Source organism: Amblyraja radiata, chromosome 14 (assembly GCF_010909765.2).
Source record: "Amblyraja radiata isolate CabotCenter1 chromosome 14, sAmbRad1.1.pri, whole genome shotgun sequence".
NCBI lineage: Eukaryota > Metazoa > Chordata > Chondrichthyes > Rajiformes > Rajidae > Amblyraja > Amblyraja radiata.
Window position 1 is genome coordinate 25,459,817 of NC_045969.1, and position 22,961 is coordinate 25,482,777.

Sequence of the window (22,961 nt, forward strand, 5' to 3'; positions counted from 1 at the left end):
TAGAAGCTGTCTCTGTCTGAGTCTGTTTGTGCGAGTTTTGAAAGACCTGTACCGTCTGCCAGAGGGCAGCAGGTGGAACAGGTTGTGTCCAGGGTGGGAAGGGTCCTTCAGGATGTTGGCTGCCCTGCCAAGGCAGCGAGAGCTGAAGATGTCCTTCAGGGAGGGCAGTGGGCAATCAGTGATTTTTTGTGCGGTGTTGATGACCCTTTGAAAGGCTCTCCTGTCCGCTGCAGAGCAGCTGGCATACCATGTGGTTATACAGTACGCCAGCACACTCTCGATGGAGCAGCGGTAGAAGGACACCAGCAGCTTCTTCTCCAGGTTGTTTTTCCTGAGGATCCTCAGAAAGTAGAGTCGCTGCTGGGCCTTCTTGACTGCTGCGGTGGTGTTTGTAGTCCAGGAGAGATCCTCCGTAATTTGTGTGCCCAGGAATCTGAAGTCTGAGACCCTTTCCACACAGTCCCCATTGATGAATAGTGGTTTGGGGGCTGCACTGTTCTTACGGAAGTCTATGATAATTTCCTTTGTTTTTGTGGTGTTTAGGATGAGGTTGTTGTCTGAACACCACGCTGCCAGTCTTTGGACTTCCTCCCTGTAGGCTGTCTCATCTCCTCCTGAGATACGTCCAACCACAGTCGTGTCGTCCGCAAACTTGACGATGGTGTTGGTGGAGTGGGCGGGGGCACAATCGTGGGTGTAGAGGGCGTAGAGGAGGGGGCTCAACACACAGCCCTGTGGGGAGCCGGTGCTGAGTGTGATGGGGGTGGAGAGGTGATGGCCCAGTCTGACGGTCTGGGGGCGGTTAGACAGAAAGTCCTTGATCCAGAGGCAGATGGGTTGGGAGAGTCCTAAATCCATGAGTTTGGTGACCAGTCTGCTGGGGATGATGGTATTGAAGGCGGAGCTAAAGTCAATGAAAAGCATCCTCACATAGCTCCCCTGGTGTTCGAGGTGGGTCAGTGCAGTGTGAAGAGCAATGGCGATGGCATCCTCAGTGGACCTATTTGCTCTATAGGCAAACTGGTGTGGATCGAAGGTGGGCGGGAGGCTGGCTTTGATGTGCTGCTGGACCAGCCTCTCGAAACACTTCATGATGACTGGTGTGAGAGCGACCGGTCGGTAGTCGTTAAGGCCGCTGATAACAGGCTCTTTTGGTAGTGGGATGATTGTGGCAGACTTCAGGCACGGTGGGATGATGGATTTGGACAGGGACAGGATGAAGATTTTCGTGAAGACCTCGGAGAGCTGGTCTGCACATTCCTTCAGAACCCTTCCTGTCACGCCATCCGGGCCGGCAGCCTTCCTCGGGTTCACCGCCCTGAGCACCCGCCTCACTTCCTGCTCCTGCACAGTGAGGGTGTAGTTGTTGTTGTTAGGGGCTGGTGGGAGAAAGGGTAAAGAGATGGAGGAAATGGAAGTCAACAATGCTTTTGAAATAATCTTAGATTATATTAGCAAGAAGGTTCTTTTGGGAATAAATAATTTCAACCCAGAGACAGAGGACATTAGGGCAGAGGTAAAGGAGAGGAGTATCCCCGGTAAACTCAAAGTCTTCCAATTTTCTCTGAAGCTGAACATTATTGAGGAAGGTTGTTTCCCATTTTTCTTTTCACACTGTAAAGCATTTTATTCTTTGCACTGAACTTCATTTTCCAAAATCTAGCATTTCATTTCATCTGATTCTTAAACACTAGATCAGGTACAATGCTTAGTATTACAAATGCAGGGTTAATGTTGCTTCAGTCCTCCCTCCCTAATGCAATGCAGTCAGCACATCTCTCCAACCTGACAATATGCTTTCAATGAGCAACCGCTGCATTCTCTTTCACCTTATTGCTATCGGACTTTTAAGTCTACCCTAAAGAGTCAAGAGTGTTTTATTGTCATATGTCCTGAAATGGAACAATTAAATTATTTCTTGCAGCAGCAGCACAGCAGGTTTATAAACACACTGCTCAATAGATAATATAATAAACAAAAAAAAGTTCAATAAATTAAAAAGCCTATATAGTGCTAAAACAAAACAAAGCCCGAAGTCCCTAGTGCAAGCCATGCAGTTTATAGAGTGGAATTTAGTTGGAGTTCGTAATGTTTAATAGCCCGATGGTTATTGGGAAGAAGCTGTTCCTGAATCTGGATGTTACAGTTTTCTGACTGATGCCTTCTCCCGATCGCAGGAGTGAAATGAGAGCGTGGCCAGGGTGGGGTGGGTCCTTGATGTTGCTGCCTGTTCTTTTGAGAGTGCCTGAACTACTATCTATCTCATTGGTGACCTTCGGATTACCCTTGATCGGACTTTGCTGGGTTTACCTTGCATTAAACACTATTCCCTTATCATGTATCTATACACTGTAAATGGCTCGATTGTAATCATCTATTATTTTTCCGCTGACTGGATAGCACGCAACAAAACATTTTCACTGCACCTCGGTACACGTTACATTAAACTAAATAAACTAAAAAAACATTGGTGGGGGTATCAGTACCCATGATGGACCAGGCAATGTTCACCACATTTTGTAATAATCCTTTGTTTCTGGGCATTCAAGTTGCTGAACCAGGCCGTGATGTAACCAGTCAATATGCTCTCTACTGTACACTTGTAGATGTTCAAGGGAGTAGTCGTTGACATACTGAATCTCCTCTATCTTCTAAGGAAGTAGAGGCATTGTTGGGCTTTCTTTCTGATTGCATCAATGTGCTGGGTCCAGGATAGATCTTCAGAGAAATGCACGGCCAGCAACTTGGAGATGATGACTCTCTGCCACTGACCCATTGAGGAAGACAGGTTTGTGGATCCTCGGCCTTCCTGTACTAAAGTCAACAATCAGTTCCTTGGTTTTACTGACGTTGAGAGCAAGGTTGTTGTTCTGGCACCATTCAATCAGACGATTGATCTCCCTTGTATACTCTGACTCATCATTATCCGTAATTCGCCTAATAATGGTGATGTCATCGTCGAATTTAAAGATGGAGTTGGAACTGTGTCTGGCTACGCAGTCATGGGTATAGAGTGAGTAGACCAGGATGGCTGAGCACACAGCCTTGAGGAGCCCCTGCGCTGATGGTTATCAAGGAGTAAATGTTGCTGCCAATTCCTACCAATTGCATTCTGTTGCAAATCTATAATGATATTGTTGTTGAAATAATACACAACATTTCTCAATCTCCCATGTTGTTGCACATGAGAGTAAGGATCAGGTATGCAGGTGTAATTCGGTCTACATTTTAAATTTGTGTATTCAGCCATTATTTTAATATTGTTACAAAGTCTTAGTTCTATTTTTCTAATTCTGAATAATTCATGTAAACCTGTCATACTGCAATCATTCCAGTTCCTCCATTGACAATCGCGTCAGCATCTCACGGGCAGTTTTACAATATAAATGTGGATATAGGTATTTATTAAGGGAACAATTAGCAATAAAAATGAACAATTTTTTAAGGATTAGCACTGCAAGTGATCTCATCCTCAACATATTTTGGTTTAAATTTGGGAGTTTCACTATCATTGTCAAATTGATTGCAGGAGACTGCTGTAGGCCTTAACCAGTAAATAATAAATCAAGCATGAGTTAATGTACTAATCACATGAGTTAATGTACTAATTGTTTTGGACCAGTTACATATTTGGCTTTGATTATATGATAGTTTCAAATTATTAGGGCAGAGGATTTCTTTTTTTTTCCTTCTCTTATAAATTAATTAAATGAAGGATCTTACTTTGGATGACTTGCTATTGATAAACTGGTTAGAATCTACAACATGAAGCCTTGTTGGAGAATGGTAAACAGGTGGGATGACCGAATAGTGAACACAGGCTGTGAGCTGCACAACGCGATACCAGTTTCTAATGTGCATTGCCTTATAAAGACAAATCTTGCACTTTTGGAATCACATGTCACTTACCACCACAAACCTCACTTCCTTCCTCTTAAATGCAACTGTTTGACATACTCTATATGCGCGTTTTTCTTCCAGGAGAAGGTGCGGACTCCTTTAAGGCAAACGTGAAGTAGAATCTTCACCACGTTTCTCCAAGGTAAAAATGGGAGTGATCTTAAGAATTTTACTGCGAGAAATACTTATTTCCATGCAAAGGAACCAAAGTAGGATTTTGGCTTGCTGTGTATGAATTAATCTTTAGATACATTGATAACAATCAATGCTGTATGCATGTGGTTATTATTTTAATCAAGCTTGTGGTTAGGCTGTGTAAAAGGCAGGCATTTTGATTATGAATACATACTCTTCTAAAGCCACATTATTGAGTGTTTGGTTGAGTGGAGAGGAATCAGTGAATATTAAAAATGTCATCTTTTGTCGATCAGGTTCCTCTTTTTGCTATATGTTTGGCCGGTCATGTAAAGAATGGATCTCTGGTAATTTGACACCTCTTTATATCACATGTTACAATATCTAATCTGCACCACCTTAAATGAAGACACTTTTTTATTTAGACCCTGTTTGCCTATTGGATAGGGAACTTTAACATGGTGACTTTTGTATCAGGGAACTTCAATGTTGTAAAGAACCACAAGCAATTCTGTTGCAGAATGTGGATGCCAACATTTTTTTACCAATAGGTATTTTTATTTCTTCAACAGCACGCAAAGCAAGTAATTAAGAAAACAAATGGAAGCAGGGTGGAGTATCAAAGTAGGGCAGTCTTGTTGCATTGTACAGAGTGTTGGTGACATCACACCTTGTCGACTGCACACAGTATTGATCTCCATATTTAAGGAGTACTTGCATTGAAGCCAGTTTAGAAGAGATTCACTTGGTTGATTCCCAGGAAGAAAGGGTTGTTTTATGAGGAATGTTCAAGTAGTTCGAGTTTGTCGTCATTGGAGTTTAGAAGAATGAGAAGGAATCAATGAAACACAAGATTCCGAAGGAGATTGAATGGGCGGATGTGGAGAGAACATTTATCCTACTCGAAGAAATCAAAAGTAAGTGAGTGTAGTTTCTGAATAAGGGGTTGCTGATTTAAGATAGAGATGATGGGAAATGTCTTCTCTCAGAGGATCATGAGTCTTTGCAATTTTCCAACCTTTTTAGACTGCATCATTGAATACGTCCAAGGCGGCAATAGATTTTTCATGTATAAGTGGAATTAATGATTCTGCAGTAACCTGTAGGGGAAATTAAGCCAAGACCATGATCAGATCAGCTAAGAACTTATTTAATGGCAGAAATGAGATGAAGGGTTGAATGGTCTCGACCTGCTCCTGTTTACTGTGTTTGTATGTCCTTCCTTAAAAGGCTGGATTTAGCATATAATAAAAATGTTTACTTGTTCTGAAATAATGTTAATAGACCGGCAGTGGTATCAAAAACTGACTATTATAGCACAGTTTACATAATTTATTCTCAGACATATGTCGGTTAGAGCATTTGAATTTCATAAATTAATCTTGCACCAAATTCTTAAGATTTACTTAGGAATCTCACATTCAGATTCTGTATTTTTCAAGATATTACTCTATTTTTAATTGAATTAGTAACTTGAAATGTCACACAAACTACAAAATCTGCAGTCTTCAAATGAGGAACTTTATATTAAATGTCCCAATTCAAAGTTCATTTGAAAGTCTCAGTGTAGCATAACCAAGATCTGTTTCAACAGGGGAAATTATGAAACGGAATATTAAGGAACTAAAAGTTACATGTTGCAAAACAGTAGCAGGATCTGTAAATGTCTTCAGTATCTGAGGCAAAAAAATGCAGAAATGTCACTGGGAATAGAACTTTACTTACCAGTTTTGATCACCATGTTTGTGGTTCACAGAAGGGTGATATGTGAAGGCATGCCTCTTTTCAAGATTTATCTTCCAGAGATGCTGCCTGACCTGCTGAGTTACTCCAGCACTTTGTGTTTTTTATGCTGAATGAAGTGCTAAGGTTCTCTTTAGTCTCCCATTCCTCAGGTGCCTATTGTGTCATCACATTGGTACAAACTCCCATCCTCCATCTGCCAATGTCATCATGCTGCAATGGGCCATGCCACTCATTCCTTTGTACCTTGTGCTTCTATCATCGAAAAATCCTTAAAGTTCTTCCAAAGGGAGATGGCATTACAGTGGATTGTAGTTCGAGAAGGCTCACTGGGATGGTGGCTATGAATTAAGAGGGAAACACATTTGGATGCATGGTGTTGGAGATAAACTTTATGAGAAGTTTGTACTTAAGGTTTTCTGGAAGAGTGAAGATGAATGAATGGAAGTAGGATGGGAGATGGAGTTAGTGGTGAAGATTTAGCATTTAGAGCATGTTCTTGCTCTCTCGTGTGAACTGGGGGGGGGGGGGGCATAATAGACCGCAGATACTGGAGTTTGGAGCAAAAAAAGAGAGGAACTCGGTGTGTCATGCAGTATCTGGAAAGAAATGGAACAAAATGTTGCTTAAACATTTTTAATTAGAGGAATTGCAGTACCATTTCAATACAACGGTATTAATTTTGAACTGTCCTAGGAAAGACACGTGATCTGAATGGCTTCCTGTTACTCATTTAACTTCCTTAGTAATTATTATGTTTTGTGTCTTAAAAGCAAATGGACAACATATTAAATATTTAATTTCAATGATTTAAAGTTATCAAAGATTTGGTGAAGAATATCTGCTCTATGTTGTTAAAGATTATTTACTTCAGGTATATTTTCAGATAGAATTTCCCCTCTCGTTAGATTCTACTTCAGAAAATGGGTAACTTTATATCAGGATGTAAAACTCTGAAAGTGTTAAATGTTAGACTGCATTCTGAAATTCATGCTGCGATATTCTTTACATGATGCAACTCAAAATGGAACCTATGTTATTTGTCATTTCCTGCTGCAAGTCTGCCTTGAGCACTGGATTGAGGGCACACGTTTGTTACTCATCAGATCAAGATTTCACTGATGAATTACATGCAGCCCAAGTGAGGGTAGATTTTAGACTCGTTTCCAAAGTAATATTTTTATAACGTACACTGGAAAAAATGTCTGATGTTGAGGTAAAACAACCCATTTAATATTCAAAAGTGTGTCTGATTTATTTTAAAATCTTGCCCATTCCTAGGAGAGACATGTATAAATAATTGTCAACTTGCCATTGGAGTTCAAGTAGCAGAACATTTTATTTTACCATTGCTCCATCTGGAATCAGTTATTAAAATATTCAATTAGATCCATTTATATTTGTGCCGTAATTTTATAAGCTTGGCACATACCTAAACATTTTATGGATTAAGATTTACCTTTAAGGAGAGCCACTGTTTTGAAGTAGGAAATGAAGTAAGCTAACTTTGCATTGGGGTCTGAGCATTATTTTCTTGTCATTCTATGCAGTCACCTCTAGTTCCTGAACCTAATCGCAAATGCCTAGGACGCATCTTTGATATTGTGTTTAGCTGGATATATTTTGGAGAATTTTGACTGGATAGGTACTTTCTTTGGCACAATGGAGAGTCATAGAGTGATAATGAGATAGAGCACAGAATCAGGCTCTTCAGCCCCCCAAGTTAATGCTGGCCATCAATCACCCATTCATAACACTTAGACGTTAATTTATTTTTATTCTCCCCAAATGCCCATAAACACCCAACCCAGATTCTAATCATATTGGGGACAATTAACAGTGGCCAATGAACCTACCAATCTGCACGTGTTTGGAATTTTGGAAGAAATTAGAGCACGAGGGGAAACCCACAAGGAGAATGAGCAAACTCCACACAGACAGCCCTGGACGTCAGGATTGAAACATAGAAAAATAGGTGCAGAAGTAGGCCATTCGGCCCTTCGAGTCGGCACTGCCATTCAATATGATCATGGCTGATCATCTAAAATCAGTATCCCGTTCCTGCCTTTTCCCCACATCCCTTGATAAGCACTAAATCTAATTCGCTCTTGAAAACATCCAGTAAATTGGCCTCCACTGCCTTCTGTAGCAGAGAGTTCCACAGATTCACAACTCTCTGGGTGAAGAAGTATCTCCTCATCTCAGTCCTAAATGGCCTGGTTCTAGACTCCCCCAACATCGGGAACATTTTTCCTGCATCTAGCCTGTCCAATCATTTAAGCATTTTATATGTCTCTATAAGATATCCTCTCATCCTTCTAAATTCCAGTGAATACAAACCCAGTCGACCCATTCTTTCAACATATGTCAGTCCCGCCATCCCGGGAATTAACCTGGTGAACCTACGCTGCATGCCCTCTATAGCAATAATAGAAACATAGAAAATAGGTGCAGGAATAGGCCATTCGGCCCTTCGAGCCTGCACCGCCATTTAATATGATCATGGCTGATATGTCCACTAAAATTGTACACAATACTCCAGGTGCGGTTCACCAGAGTCCTGTACAACTGCAGTAGGACCTCCTTGCTTCTAAACTCAAATCCTCTCGCAATATTAGGTTTCTTCACTGCCTGCTGTACCTGCATGCTTACAACAGTGACTGATGTACAAGCACACCCAGGTCTCGTTGCACCTCCCCTTTTCCTAATCTGACACCATTCAGATAATAATCTGCTTTCCTGTTTTTTCCACTAAAGTGGATAAACTCACATTTATCCGCATTATACTGCATCTGCCATGCATTTGCCCACCCACCCAACCTATCCAAGTCACCCTGCAGCCTCATAGCATCCTCACCGCAGCTCACACTGCCACCCAGCTTTGTGTCATCCACAAACTTGGAGATGTCACATTTAATTCCTTCATCTAAATCGTTGATATAAATTGTAAATATCTGGGGTCCCAGCACCGAGCCTTGCAGCACCCCATTATTCACTACCTGCCATTCTGAAAAGGACCTGTTAATTCCTACTCTTTGCTTCCTGTCTGCCAACTTGTTCTCTATCCATGCCAATATCCTACCCCCAATACCATGTGTTCTAATTTTGCACACTAATCTCTTGTGTGGGACCTTGCCAAAGGCTTTTTGAAAGTCCAGATACACCACATCCACTGGCTCTCCCTTATCCATTCTACTTGTTACAGCCTCAAAAATTCCAGAAGAATAGTCAAGCATGATTTCCCCTTCATAAATTCATGCTGACTTTGACCGATCCTGTCACTACTTTCAAAATGCACTGCTATAACATCTTTAACAATCGATTCTAGCATCTTCCCCACTACCGATGTAAGGCTAACTGGACTATAATTCCCCGTTATCTCTCTCCCTCCTTTCTTAAAAAGTGGGGTTACATTGGCTACCCTCCAGTCCACAGGAACTGATCCAGACTCGAGAGAACATTGGAAAATTATCACCAATGCATCCACAATTTCTCGGGCCACCTCCTTGAGTACTCTGGGATGCAGACCATCAGGCCCTGGGGATTTATCTGCCTTCAGTCCCAACAGTTTACCTAACACTGTTTCCTGACTAATGTGGATTCCCTTCAGTTCCTCCCTCCCACTAGATCCTTGGTCCCCTAATATTTTTGGGAGATTGTTTGTGTCTTCCTGAGTGAAGACAGAACCAAAGTACTCGTTTAACTGTTTTGCCATTTCCTTGTTTCCCATTATAATTTCACATGTCTCTGATTGTGAGGGACCTACATTTTTCTTTCCTAATCTTTTCCTTTTTACATAATTAAGTAAGTAAGTAAGTTTATTGGCCAAGTATTCACATACAAGGAATTTGCCTTGGTGCTCCGCCCACAAGTAACAACATGACATACAGTGACAGTTACGAATGACTCAGAAAACACTAAACATTAATAATAATAAAACATTAATGATAAAACACCATTGATCAAGCATGTGAACCAACAAAATACCAGATCAAAGGGACGCTACAGATTTTTGGCTGTTGAGTAGAGCAACTACTCGTGGATAAAAACTGTTTTTATGTCTGGCTGTGGCAGCTTTGACAGTCCGGAGGCGCCTTCCAGAGGGAAGTGATTCAAAGAGTTTGTGGCCAGGGTGAGAGGAGTCAGAAATGATCTTGCCCGCTCGCTTCCTGGCCCTTGCAGTGTACAGTTCATCAATGGAGGGAAGGTTGCAGCCAATAACCTTCTCTGCTGATCGGACGATTCGCTGCAGCCTCCAGGTGTCGTGCTTGGTGGCTGCGCCAAACCAGACCATGATGGAGAAGGTGAGAACAGACTCTACGATGGCCGTGTAGAATTGGACCATCATTGCCTGTGGCAGATTGTGCTTCCTCAGCTGCCATAGGAAGTACATCCTCTGTTGTGCCTTTTTGACTGTGGAGTCGATGGTAGCCCCCCACTTAAGGTCCTTGGAGATGAAGGTTCCCAGGAACTTAAAAGACTCCACAGATGTGACTGTGGTGTTGTTGATGGTGAGTGGGGTCAGGGGAGGGGGAGCTCTCCTAAAGTCTACAATCAATTCCACTGTCTTAAGAGCATCGAGCTCCAGGTTGTTGCATTGGCACCAGGACACCAGCTGTGCCACTTCCTGTCTTGTAGGCAGATTCATCCCCATCCTGTCCAATCAAGGTTGTGTTGTCATGAAACTTGAGAAGCTTGACAGAGGTGTTTGTGGAGGTGCAGTCGTTGGTGTAGAGAGAGGAGAGGAGAGAGTACGCAGCCTTGCGGTGCTCCTATGCTGAACGTTTGAGGGTCCGAGATGTCCTTTCCCAGCCTCACATGCTGCTTCCTGTCTGACAGGAAGCTGGTGATCCACCGACAGAGGGGTTCAGGCACAGTCAACTCGGAAAGTTTGGAGTGCAGTAGCTCTGGCACAATGGTGTTGAATGCAGAGCTAAAATCAACAAACAGGATCCTTGCATAGGTCCCTTGGCGGTCTAGGTGCTGTAAGATGAAGTGCAGGCCCAGTTTGACTGCATCATCCACAGATCTATTGCAACAGATATGCAAACTGCATAGGATCCAGCAGGGGGATCGTGATATTTTTCAGCTTGGCCAGCACAAGCCTTTCGAGTGTCTTCATGACTACAGAGGTCAGTGCGACCGGCCTGTAGTCATTAAGACAAGTAATCCTTGCCTTTTTGTGTACAGGGACAATAGTGGAGACTTTAAAGCAGGCAGGGACAGTACATGTTTGCAGGGACTGGTTACAAATGTCTGTATAGGCCGGTGCCAGTTGTTTGGCACAGAGTTTAAGAGTAGAGGGGGAAACATTGTCAGGTCCTGGAGATTTCCGGCTTTTTTGTCTGCTGAAAAGCCTCTCCACCTCTTCTATTTTTATTGTTGATATTGAATAAGTGATGTTGTGCAGCACAGAGGGTGTGGGTGATTGGGTGTGAAGTGGTGATTGAAGGGGGGTGGGTGTAGATGGGCCCAGTCTTTGCAGACAGACTGAGGTCAGGCTGTGAGTGGATGTGAAGTGTTGGTTGGGGTGGGAAATGGTCCAGTCTTTTCGTACTGGAGCCTTGCCCAAAGATTCTATAGCAAGCAAGATAGTGCACTCCTGCTAAAACCAATGGGCTAACGTGTAGTACGCAATGGAGCGGAACGTCAGCCTTTTCGTTGGCCATTTCAGTAAACCCAACCTGACTTTGCATATCCCTCTCGCAGTGTAATCAGCGTTGCGGGGAACAGTTTGTGTATGTGATATAGTGTTAGATTCATGATTCATAATTCTGTTACTTTTTGGTAATGATTAATATGTTAATAAATTATAATTATGTTAATTTTCTTTTTTAATGTTTTGGATTCAAAGCCCCGGGATTGGGATCGGACTGTGCAAGGGTGGAGGGGGCACTGAGGGCAAAGAGGCTATGCCCACACGGCAGTGTAAAAGGGGAGACCTTTCCAATCCAAACTTCCCTCTTTCTGTCTCCGCTGTGCCTTTTCAAAATTAGTTGTTTATTTTTTTCCGCAAAAAGAGCAGACCGGTCCGTAGTTTGGGAGCCGGGCAGCGAGCGTGATGGGGGAAGAAACCGAAGGGCCGTCTGTTCTCAGCTTCGGATCTCATGCCCGCCCTCTTTCCCCCCCGTCAGTGAGTCTCTTTAACGGGGCAGAGAGGCAGAGAGAAAATGAGGAGAACATTTTTACCAAAATCTTTAATTTTTATGAGGATGTTTCTGTAAATGGCTTCTCTCTCCGCATTAGTATCTTTGCAGACAAAGATGGCGGAGACGGAAGCCGGTTACGGATATGGGGCCAAAGATTACCCATGAACTTACCCATGACCATACTGAAGAAGGGTTTCGGCCCGAAACATCACCTCTTTCCTTCGCTCCATAGTTGCTGCTGCACCTGCTGAGTTTCTCCAGCATTTTTGTGTACCATGACCATACTACGTCTTTTTCGTCTAATGCACTATCTTGCTTGCTATAGGATCTTTGGTCTTGCCTTAAGTAGGTGTGAAGTGGTGAATGGGAAGGAGAGGGGGAAGGGTCCATTCTTTGTAGACTGGGGTGTGGCTGTGTTGGTTGTGGAGGGGGGTGGGGGGGGGGGTGGGGGGAGGGAGTACCAGGGTTACGTTTCTGATTTTCAAACCTGCAGTAAAACTCATTCAGGTCATTGGTCAGCTGACGATTGTTCAAAGAGCGGGGGGCTTTCCTCTTGTAGCTGGTCATTTCTTGCAAGCCCTTCCAAACTGAATAAGAGTCACTAGCTGAGAACTTGCTCCTCATCTTCTCAGAGTACCTTTCCTTGGAAGCTCTGATTCCTCTTCTCAGCTTGTACTTGGCCTGCCTGTAGAGGTCTGCATCCCCGCTCCTGTTGGCCTCCTCTTTAGACCGTCGGAGCTGTCTGAGTTCTGCAGTGAACCAGGGATTGTTGTTGTTGACCCATGTTCGGGTCTTAGTTGGAATGCAACTGTCCTTACTAAAGCTGACATATGATGATACAGAGTCTGAAGAAGGGTTTCGGCCCGAAACGTTGCCTATTTCCTTCGCTCCATAGATGCTGCCGCACCCACTGAGTTTCTCCAGCACTTTTGTCTACCTTCGATTTTCCAGCATCTGCAGTTCCTTCTTAAACATATGATGATACAGTGTCCGTATACTCATCGAGGCTTAAAGAAGCTTTTAGAGTCAGTTATATTCCCCGCAAGGTTTCTTTCATGCTTGTTTTTCCCCTTCTTAATTAACCCCTTTGACCTCTGTTGAGTTCTAAATTTCTCCCAGTCTTCCTCGGGTGCTTTTGCTGCTACTTCTGGCCAATTTATATGGCTTTTCCTTGGATTTAACACTACCCTTGATTTCCCCCATTAGCCACGGTTGAGTCGCCTTCTCCGTTTTATTTTTTCGCCAGACTGGGATGAACAATTTTTAGAGTTCATCCATGCGGTCTTTAAATCTTTGCCATTGCATCTCCACCGTCAATCCTTTAAGTATAATTTGCTAGTCTATTTAGACAATTCCCGTCTCATACCTTCAAAGTCTCCTTTCTTTAAGTTCAAAGGACCCTAGTCTCTGAATTAACCGTGTCACTCTCCATCCTAATGCAGAATTCCACCATATTATGGTCACTGTTGCCCAAGGGGTCTGCACAGCAAGATCGCTAACTAATCCATCCTCATTACACAATACCCAGTCTAGGATGGCCTGTCCTCTAGTCAGTTCTTCTACATATTGGTTTAAAAAGCCATCCCGTATACATTCCAGGAAATCCTCCTACTCATCGCTGCTCCCAATCTATATGTAGATTAAAGTCACCCATGATAACTGCTGTACCTTTGCTACACACATCCCTAATTTCCTGCTTGATGCTATCCCCAACCTCCCTCCTGCTGCTTGGTGGTATGTATACAACTCAAACAAGTGTTTTCTGCTCTTGGCTATTTCACAGTTCTACCCATTCTGATTCTACAGCGTCCAAGCTAATGTCTCTCCTTGCTATCGCATTAATCTCCTCTTTAACCAGCAATGCCACCCCACCTCCTCTTCCTTTCTGTTTATCTTTCCTGAATATCAAATACCGCTGCATGTTTAGCTTCCAGCCTTGATCATCCTGGAGCCATGTCTCCGTAATTCTAATTATATCATATTCATTAACTACTAACTGCGCATTCAATTCATCCACCTTATTACGAATGCTCCTCGCATTAAGGCACAAAGCTTTCAGGTTTGTTTTTCTTATCTCCCTTCTACCTTTGCTTCTGTCCTCCTTTTATGTCCCTCTGTCTCCTTGCATTGGTTCCCATTCCCCTGCCCTGTTAATTTAAACGTGACCTTTCCTACACTCTCTTTCCCATTAACTGCACGCATACGCTTCCATGTTGTTGACTCCATACATGGGTCTCCTGCCGTGAGGCAGCAGCTCTACCAGCTTCATTATGCTACCCCGTCCTGCCACCCTGGAAGTGTTCTGGGCTTTCATATCCCCTCTCAATATTTCCTTATCTCTTCAGCCCTCCTCCTTAAAGCGCTGCTGCACACAGGCTCACTGTTCATTTCCTGTTGCTGAGCTTTTAATATAATTTGCTTGCTTTTTGGAAATGACAAAAACCACAGAACCATCCATGACATCATTGCATGGACCATTAGCTTAAGCATACAAGCAAAAAATAAATTAATGGAATTCACCACTCAATCAATGTCATTAAACAATCTCTATAATATTAAAACTCTTCCTATTGTTTGTGTTTGTGCCGACGATGTGTCAATCTGCTTTTCCTATCTTCTTCCAAACACTAGGCCACAGCCTTTGCGTTTTCACATATCCTCACATTTTTCCCGTCGTGGCAATAAATATCTTCCCGTCGCATTCCCACCTATATTTCCGATTATATAATCCTTTAAATTGAAAAAAAGCACTATCAGCGTTTCCACTTTGACGGAAATTACCCAAAATTCGAGTTCCGGTCCGCTGGAAGTTTGGGGGGAAAAATTGCGACCATCCGCGCCTGCGCAGTTGGGTGAAGCCGGTGACGCAGTAGCAACGTAAAATAACGCTGTCTCTCCGCGCGTGCGCAGTGGGCCCGGGCGGGTTCAGATCTCCATTTGCACTCCACACAATCACCTCGATGCCTCGTGTCTACCAAAGATCCTAGGTGTCTACTCCAGGTAAGTAGTGGAATATTGTGTTGCGGGAGTGCCCGTTTCTCCAGGCCGGGGGGGGGGGGGGGCTGCGGTGTCTGTGGCGCAGAGTCGGAGCCTCATTGCGTGGGAGGGAGAGAGAGGGGGAGGGAGGGAGAGAGGGGGGGATGTGAGAGGGGGAAAGCGGGAGTTGAGACAGAGGGATAAAGAGAGGGAGGGGATAGTGAGAGAGGGGGGGAGGGAGATGGGGAGGGGTGGAGGAGGGAGGTGCCCCCTCCCTCTCTACCCCCCTCCCTTCCTTCTAGAGCCTCTCTACCTCTCTACCACCCCTCCCTCTCTACCACCCCTCCCTCTCTAGGAATTGAAGAGGGAGGGTGAAGAGGAGGAGGGAGTGCTGGGGGATGAGGAGAAATGAGCCGCGCCTGCGCAGTTGGGGCTATAAGTGAGTGATGCAATATTGCGTTGGGGGAACGGCTTGCGTTGGGGGAACGGGTGAGTGGTGGAATCTTGCGTTGGGTCTGCACTTGGTCTAGTAATCTTTAAAATTCCATGTATTGATTTAAGGTGGGACCTCAGTTAAATTACTTAGAATTGATTTGAAAGCAATGGTTTGTATGCTTTCATGCTATGAACTTTATAGCCAGGGACTCTGTTAAGAGTCTTGCTATTAATTGTATACTCCTTAAAAGTGCAACACCCCACACTTCCTTGGGTTAAACTCCATCTGCCATTTCTCCACCCATTCTATATCCCGCTGCGTCTTCTCACAGCATTCCTCACTGTCTGCAACCCATTACATTCCTCACTGCCCACCAACCCATTACATTTACATGTAGGTTATTTATATGTATTACAAACAGCAGAGGTCCCAGCACAGATCCCTGTGGAACTCCACTGGTCACAGACCTCCAACCAGAATATCTACCTTCCACCACAACCCTCTGCCTTCTATGTATAGGCCGGTTTTGAATCCATACGACCAAGTCAATATGCATCCCGTACATTTTAATATTTAGGATCAGCCACCATGAGAGACCTTATCAAAACCCTTACTAAAATCCATGTATACAACTTCCACCACCCTAGCTTCTTCAATTTATTTCATTACCTCCTCAAAAGACTTGAAAAAGTTAGTGAGACACTACCTGCCACATACAAAGCTGTGCTGGCTATCCCTAATTAGCCCATTCTCTTCCACATAGGAGTAAATCCTATCGCGAAGAAGTCTCTCTAATAGATTCCCTACCACTGACAGGAGGCTCACCAGCCTGTAGTCCCCTGGATTCTCTTTAGTTCCCTTCTTCAACAAAGGAACAACATTGGCCATTCTCCAGTCATCTGCAACCTCGCCAGTGGCTAGAGAAGAAGCAAAGATCCTCGTCCCAATCCTAGTAATTTATCTTGCTTCTCTTAATTATCTGGGATAGATCCCATCAGGCTCTTGGGATTTATCTTTAAAAGTCGCAGCATCACCTCTTTCTTGATCGAGAATTGTCGTATATTAGCGTTCTCTATACTGATCTCACTGTCCTCAATGTCCTTCTCCTGGTGAATACTGCTTATAAGACACTTGTATAGCAAGTCATCTACTTCCTCTCACTCCAAGCACAATTCGCTCTTTTACCTTTGGGTGATCCTACCTTCTCCCGGGTTAGCATCCCTGGTTACCTGGAGGCAATTATTTTGCCATTAGTGCTTTATGACATGAAATTGGAAATATTCAAGCACTGAGATTAGTGTATTTCAGAAAATATCACAAGTGAACCATCTGGTAATAATTTTGAAAGTGAATTGACTTTGTCTTTGCTTCCAAAGACAAAACCTTTTCCACAAGCTGCAGTGGGTCCTGAACATATATTTTAATTATTAGCCTCAATATTTTTGTAGAACCTCAATTTTAAACATGCGTCAGGAGTCCTATAAGAAAGTGTAAAAAAGCCATGAACACTTTAAAGTAGCCTTTGGAGATTCTTATTGTAGAGCATAAGATAGAAACAGTGTTATGTTATGTACCTCTGCCTTTGTAATGGAGCACATTTTGCTTCTATCTTCACTGAATCTGAATGTGTCCATGTAACCAATAGGAAAAGATGTATTTATGTCTCTACAAAGAACTTGTTTCCAATCATAGCTCGGAACGATCCTGCAGTTTGGAAGTAATGCCTCTGAGTGTTTTGTGATTGGTGATGCTGTTCCCCATAATGGAAAAATGTTGCACACTTTTCCTCATCCACTAAATGTCAAAATTAGCATTTGAAAATAGGATAACATTTCACTGAGGATTGTAACTTTCCAGTATTGTGATTTAAGATATGCAGTTTCAATGGCACCTGAGTTCACTAAATGTGGATTCATAAATGGTGCTGCTGGAACCTTCAATCTGTTTTTTCCCTTCCCACTATTATTGGTCGTATTTCAAGGATCATTCATTAAATTCCTCAGAAATAAAGTAATGATTTTACTGCAATTTATTCTCTTACTTTATTCTTGGTCAATGAGCTCTAGCAGCAAGGTCAGGATTACACTAAAAGATTGTGATGAACTTGACATGGACTGCATTGGCTCAAGATGACTGGAGGTTCTTACACAAAGCTGTATACAATTTTGACTCGGCAAAAGGGCCGGACCCACCAGCATGCGCCTGCATGCGGCAAGCGCGACCAAACCAGAAGCGGGAGCCGCGCGGAGGTCGAGTGAGTGACACGGCGTCGAGGCGGCTGCGTATGCCCATCGAGGCGGTGCGTACGGCATCGAGGCAGGCCATTGCCGCGCGGGATTTTTAAACACGGTCAGTTTTTCGGAGCCCCGCGCGATGTCGGGACCAGCTCCGCACAACTCCATACGGCTCCGGCGATCGAAGTGGGACCGGCCCCTCGAGGCCGTACGGCTCAAGCGACCATGTTAGGTCGCGCTCGCCGCATGCAGGCGCATGCTGGTGGGACCGGCCCTTTAGGTCGCGCTTGCCGCATGGAGTCGCATGCTCGTGGGATAGGCCCTATAGGCCATTCGACCATCAAGTCTACTCCGCCATTCAATAATGGCTGATCTATCTCTCCTAGCCCCGTTTTGCCTTCTCCCCATAACCTCTGACACACGTACTAATCTGGAATCTATCTCTGACTTCTGTGACAAAGAATTCCTCAGATTCACCACCTATTCACAAACCTATTTCCAGGTTAGATTTCTCTTGCTGCAGCAAGTTTTGTTTACAGAATTCAAATCATCGGACAGCAAGACAGAATTGTAAGATTATGATTCAAGAATTAAAGTCAGAGCAGCTGATAATAAAACAATGCAATAAATGGTTAACTGTTTTCTTTCTTTACAGATGCTGCTTCAACCGGTCAAGCATTTCCAACATTTGTTTTTATTAAATAAAAAATAATTTTCTTTCTTGGGTAGATACAAAGATTTTGAGAGAAATTACTCATCTTGACTTGTAATATGCAGAAAATAAACCAAATATTATGAATTTGGTTTCAGGTTACACGTTCAGCTCACAGTGATCAGAGATATTAAACGACAATGGCAGAAACACGACAGATCTCCAATGAAGAACTGGAAGAACTTAAAGACGCATTTTCAAAAATTGGTGGGTAACTGAGCTACATAATTCTAGCAACATTAAAGCATGAAGGATTATTAAAAGTGCCTGGCTGCAATTAATAAACGTAAGACCAGTGCCTATTTAAAGACACAATCACCCATCTCTGACCTTGCTAAAGTATCTTCAGCTCATTTAAGGTCCAGCCACTCCAGGTTCACTGTGGAGGAAACAGCCACATTTGAACAAATACCATTCACGAGCTTAAAGGGTATACGGCTTAATCCCTCCTTACTCCATTCCCTTCCATCCTTTCCTGTGCCCCACCTGGATGCTCACCCATTTCTTCTTCCCTTTCCATCTATATTCCTTCCTCTGGTTTCACAATTTACACATCTATCCTTATCTCATAATTTTTGTCATTTCATCTGACCTTTGTCCAAATATCTGTCTCTCAAAGAAAAAATCCTCTCCTATATCTAGCAGTCACTTGCGAGGCTTTGTGCCTCTCCTCCAGCTTTCCCCCCCCCCCCCCCCCCCCTCCAGTCTGAAGAAGGGTCCCAACCTGAAGTGTCACCTACCCATGTATTCCATAGATGCTGCCTGACCTGCTGAGTTACTCCAGCACTTTGTGGCTTTTGTAAATCAGCATTTGCAGTTCCTTGTTTCTCCATCTTAAAAGGTTATTTTCAAGCATGGACAAATTGCTTATTATGCATCAGTTCAAGTTATTCACTCACAGTTTGAGACCACCATCATGATTGTTTATGGACAAATACTTCAAATTTCATAATTTCTACACAATGTTGTTGGCTTAAGTGGCTGAGTAACAAAGTACCAAGCTCCAGGTAGAAATCAGTATAAAGAGACCAGAATTTGTTCCTGGTATTGTTTTATTCCTTGTAATAGACACACTAAGCTCTGACATTGTGTTAATATCTGTGGTGTTTGTATTCTCTTCCTGCTGCCAGTTTTTTTTTTTTGTGGGAACTCCACTGTATCACACTTTTTCGTGAAGGAAGTGGAACCCCAGAAGCATGATGTCAGGGTGGGCAAGCAGCAGCTAGTCTATTTCATAAGTACAAGTTTATTTCATATGTACAAGTACGGTGAGGTGCAGGTACAATGAAAAACTTGCTTGCAGTAGCATCACACAAACTCAAACACAAAAACATGAAATATACATAAAATTACACACAACAGTAAAATGAAGACTGCAAAAAAAAGATATTCATGCAAAACAAAATGAGAAAAAATAGTTATCTGTTTGCACAGAAATTTCCACAAGCAGAACCACATGTGTCCATGAACAGTACTGTGTCGTCCATATCCTCAAAGCTGGTCATACATTCATTCAAATTGATTAATTCATTACGGTATTATGATTTTAAAGGCTTTAATTCTTCCTCATTTTCTATTTCAGATATTGACCAGTCTGGGTACATTGATGGCAGTGAACTCCAAAATCTTTTTAAAGAAGCTAACCTACCTTTACCAGGCTTCAAAATCCGTGAAATAAAAGAAAAGTTTGCAGAATCTGGAAATCAGAAAGACAAAATCAGTTTTGAAGACTTTATTGATGTAGGTCCTTTGGGTTTGTTTAGTTGAGAGGGCAAATTTATTACTGTTTAATCCCATCAGCGCCGTAAGAACATCAAAAAAAGATGGGCAACCCTTTCACTGAAGTACTTTAGGTTTACCCACTGCATGTATCAGCTAATTGGGAATAACAAAGTCCTGTAAAAGTTAAGATAGCAACTGATCAGTTTAAAAAATATATATAGCTGGATTAATGGATTAACCAGGATTATGAGGATTTTCCTTGTCTATCAGGCAGATTCCCTATTTATAACCTGAATCAAAAGGCAGGATATATATTTGATTTTAGGCACATACATAATTCTTTTTTTTTTAAATATATATTTTATTGGAAGCATTTGTACAAAAACCGACAATTTTACAGCTTTGGCACAGCTTTAATTTTAACATTTTTCAAACAGAACATTAAATTAAAAAGAAAGGAAAGAGAAGAAAGAGAAAAAGGAAAGAAAGAAGGAAAAAGAGGAGATATATCCGTTGACCCACCCATGCGCCCGCTCACCCAGCCCTCTTAGTGTAGATTTTACCTCCGTGTAAATGATGTCTGAGCTCAGAATATATCTCTTCAAAACTATATAGTGGTGGTAAATAATACCCTAAAATATTGAAATGAACTTTGAACCTAAAACATTCAAATGATCAAATTTGAAACAATTTGACAATTTAACAATTTGAAAATCTGATTTTGAAAATCTGATTTTGAAATTCTCATTCACGCTTTCATATTCTATCTTCCAATAAGTGTAGCCCCCACCCCCCAAGGCTTTCTCGTAGTTCCATTTTTTAATTACTTGCTTGGTCATTAGATTCCTGGGGTGTTCCACAACATTAACATAACTTACGCTCAGCAATTTGCCACACAAAAATATAAATGTGCAGTGGCAAGTGTACTTAATAGCAGATGTTATTAAATGCGCTGATATGGCAACTGTGTGGCCAATATATGGTGCAATTCATCAGCACAATTTTTGTTTTGAAAGATTCAGAGATGTGAATTAAAGACAGTCCAGGAACAACATAAGCATATTTCTGAGTACAATCTTTGCCATTAGTATTGTGTAACTCCAGAGGACATGACCTTGCTGTTCCCAAGTGCTTGATAGGCAATCTGTCCCAAATATCTAGTCTTTGTGGAATTCACATTGGATGTCTGGAACCAGATATCCTGAAGAGTTTACAGCTTTTATAAGGAACATTTCCCCCACCCTGATAAACACAGACATTCAAAAAGTAATCAAGGTTTGGTCACAACTTGTATTTGGATGAATTTATTATTGTTCACATTGTTTTTGCAAAACATTGCACCATGAATGGTGGCCAGATATTATTAGGAGTGTTTAAAGGGTGTATTACAAGTAAGGATCTTCGATGGCTGAGGTTGATGGTGACAAGGATTTGAGTGAACATATGGCCAGTTTGAAACATGGAGCAAATGAGAATTCCCGTAGAGATTTTGAATTCTGAGCCAGAACTGTACAGAGCAATGTTGAAGCCAGTGTGGAGTCCAATCTGCAGAATGGGCAAGAGATCTGTCAGAAAGACTTGAGAAATGTAAGCTTTGTGGAAAACTGTGATGGAGAGCAGAATTAACCCAGGATTTATAATGGAAGAACTGCCCCTGACATGGACGAAAAGCAGCATGTAATTGTGCTAAGCACAGATCACTAGATCAAAAGACATAGGAGCATAATTAGGCCATTTGGTCCATCAAGTCTGATCATTGCTGAGCTATTTTTCCTTCTCAACCCCGTTTTCCTACCTTCTTCCCCTAACCTTTGACGTCCTTACTGATCAAGAACTTATCAATCTTCCTTTTAAAAATACCCAGTTGCTTGGTCTGCACAGCCGTCAAAGCAATACATTCCACAGATTCACAACCCTTTGGCTAAATAAATTCCTCCTCATCTCCTTTCTAAAGGTATGTCCTTTAGCCTGAGGCTGTGCCCTCTGGTCCAAGACGCTTCCACTACTGGAAACATCCTCTCCACATCCACTCTATCTAGGCCTTTCATTATTTGGTCGGTTTCAATGAGATCTTCCTTTATCCTTCTAAACTCCAGTGAGTAAAGACCCAGAGCCATCAAACACTCCTGATATGTTAACTCAATCATCCCTGGGATCATTCTCATGCTCCTCTGGACTCCCCAGCACGTCCTTCCCCAGATGTAGGGCCCAAAACTGCTCACAATATTCGAAAATGTGGCCTGACCATTGCCTTATAAGGTCTCAGCAATACACCCTTGCTTTTATATTCCAGTCCTCTCGAAATGAATGCTTACATTGCATTTACCTTCCTTACTACTGAATTAACCTGCAAATTAACCTTTTGGGAATCCTGCACCAGCACTCCCAAGTCCCTTTGCACCTCTGATTTCTGACTCCTCTCCCCATTTAGCAAATGGTCAACATCTTTATTCCTTTTACCAAAGTTCATGACTGTGCACTTTGCTACATTGTATTCCATTTGCCATCTCTTTGCCACTCTCCTAACCAATGCAAGTCCTTTTGTAGACCCCCAGCTTCCTCAACACTACCTTCCGCTCCATCTATCTTTGTATCAGCCACAAACATTGCCACAAAGCCTTCAATTCCATTATCCAGATCATTAACATATAAAAAAATGTGGACCCAACAACAACCCCTGCAGAACACCACTAGTCACCAGCAGCCAACCAGAAAAGGCCCATTTTAATCCTACTTCTTGCCTTCTGCCAGTCAGCCAATCTTCTCTCCATGCTAGTTCCTTGCCTCTAATACCTCAGACTCCTATTCTTGCCTCATGTGCAGCACTTTATCAAAGACCTGATAATCTATGTAAACAATATTTGCTGACTCGCCTTTGTCAATACTGCTTGTACTCATTCAAAGAATCCCAACAGATTCGTCAGGTAAGGTCTCCCCTCAACAAAACCATACTG

The 22,961-nt window shown here is 42.6% G+C and overlaps 1 protein-coding gene across 2 annotated transcripts in view; it reads left to right on the forward strand.

Moving 5' to 3' along the window:
- Positions 1 to 3,924: 3,924 nt before the first annotated feature.
- The window catches only part of lcp1 (lymphocyte cytosolic protein 1), a 61,645-nt gene continuing 42,608 nt past the window's right edge, over positions 3,925 to 22,961 (forward strand). Inside the window, exons 1-3 of one of the 2 annotated variants that reach the window (XM_033032856.1) lie at positions 3,925 to 4,042; positions 18,384 to 18,492; positions 19,868 to 20,025. In XM_033032856.1, the coding sequence (XP_032888747.1) occupies positions 18,426 to 18,492; positions 19,868 to 20,025 (225 nt within the window). In that variant the 5' untranslated portion in view covers positions 3,925 to 4,042; positions 18,384 to 18,425. Of the gene's footprint in view, positions 4,043 to 4,798; positions 4,953 to 18,383; positions 18,493 to 19,867; positions 20,026 to 22,961 lie in introns of those variants that run through there. The other variant, XM_033032857.1, reaches the window with a different exon arrangement.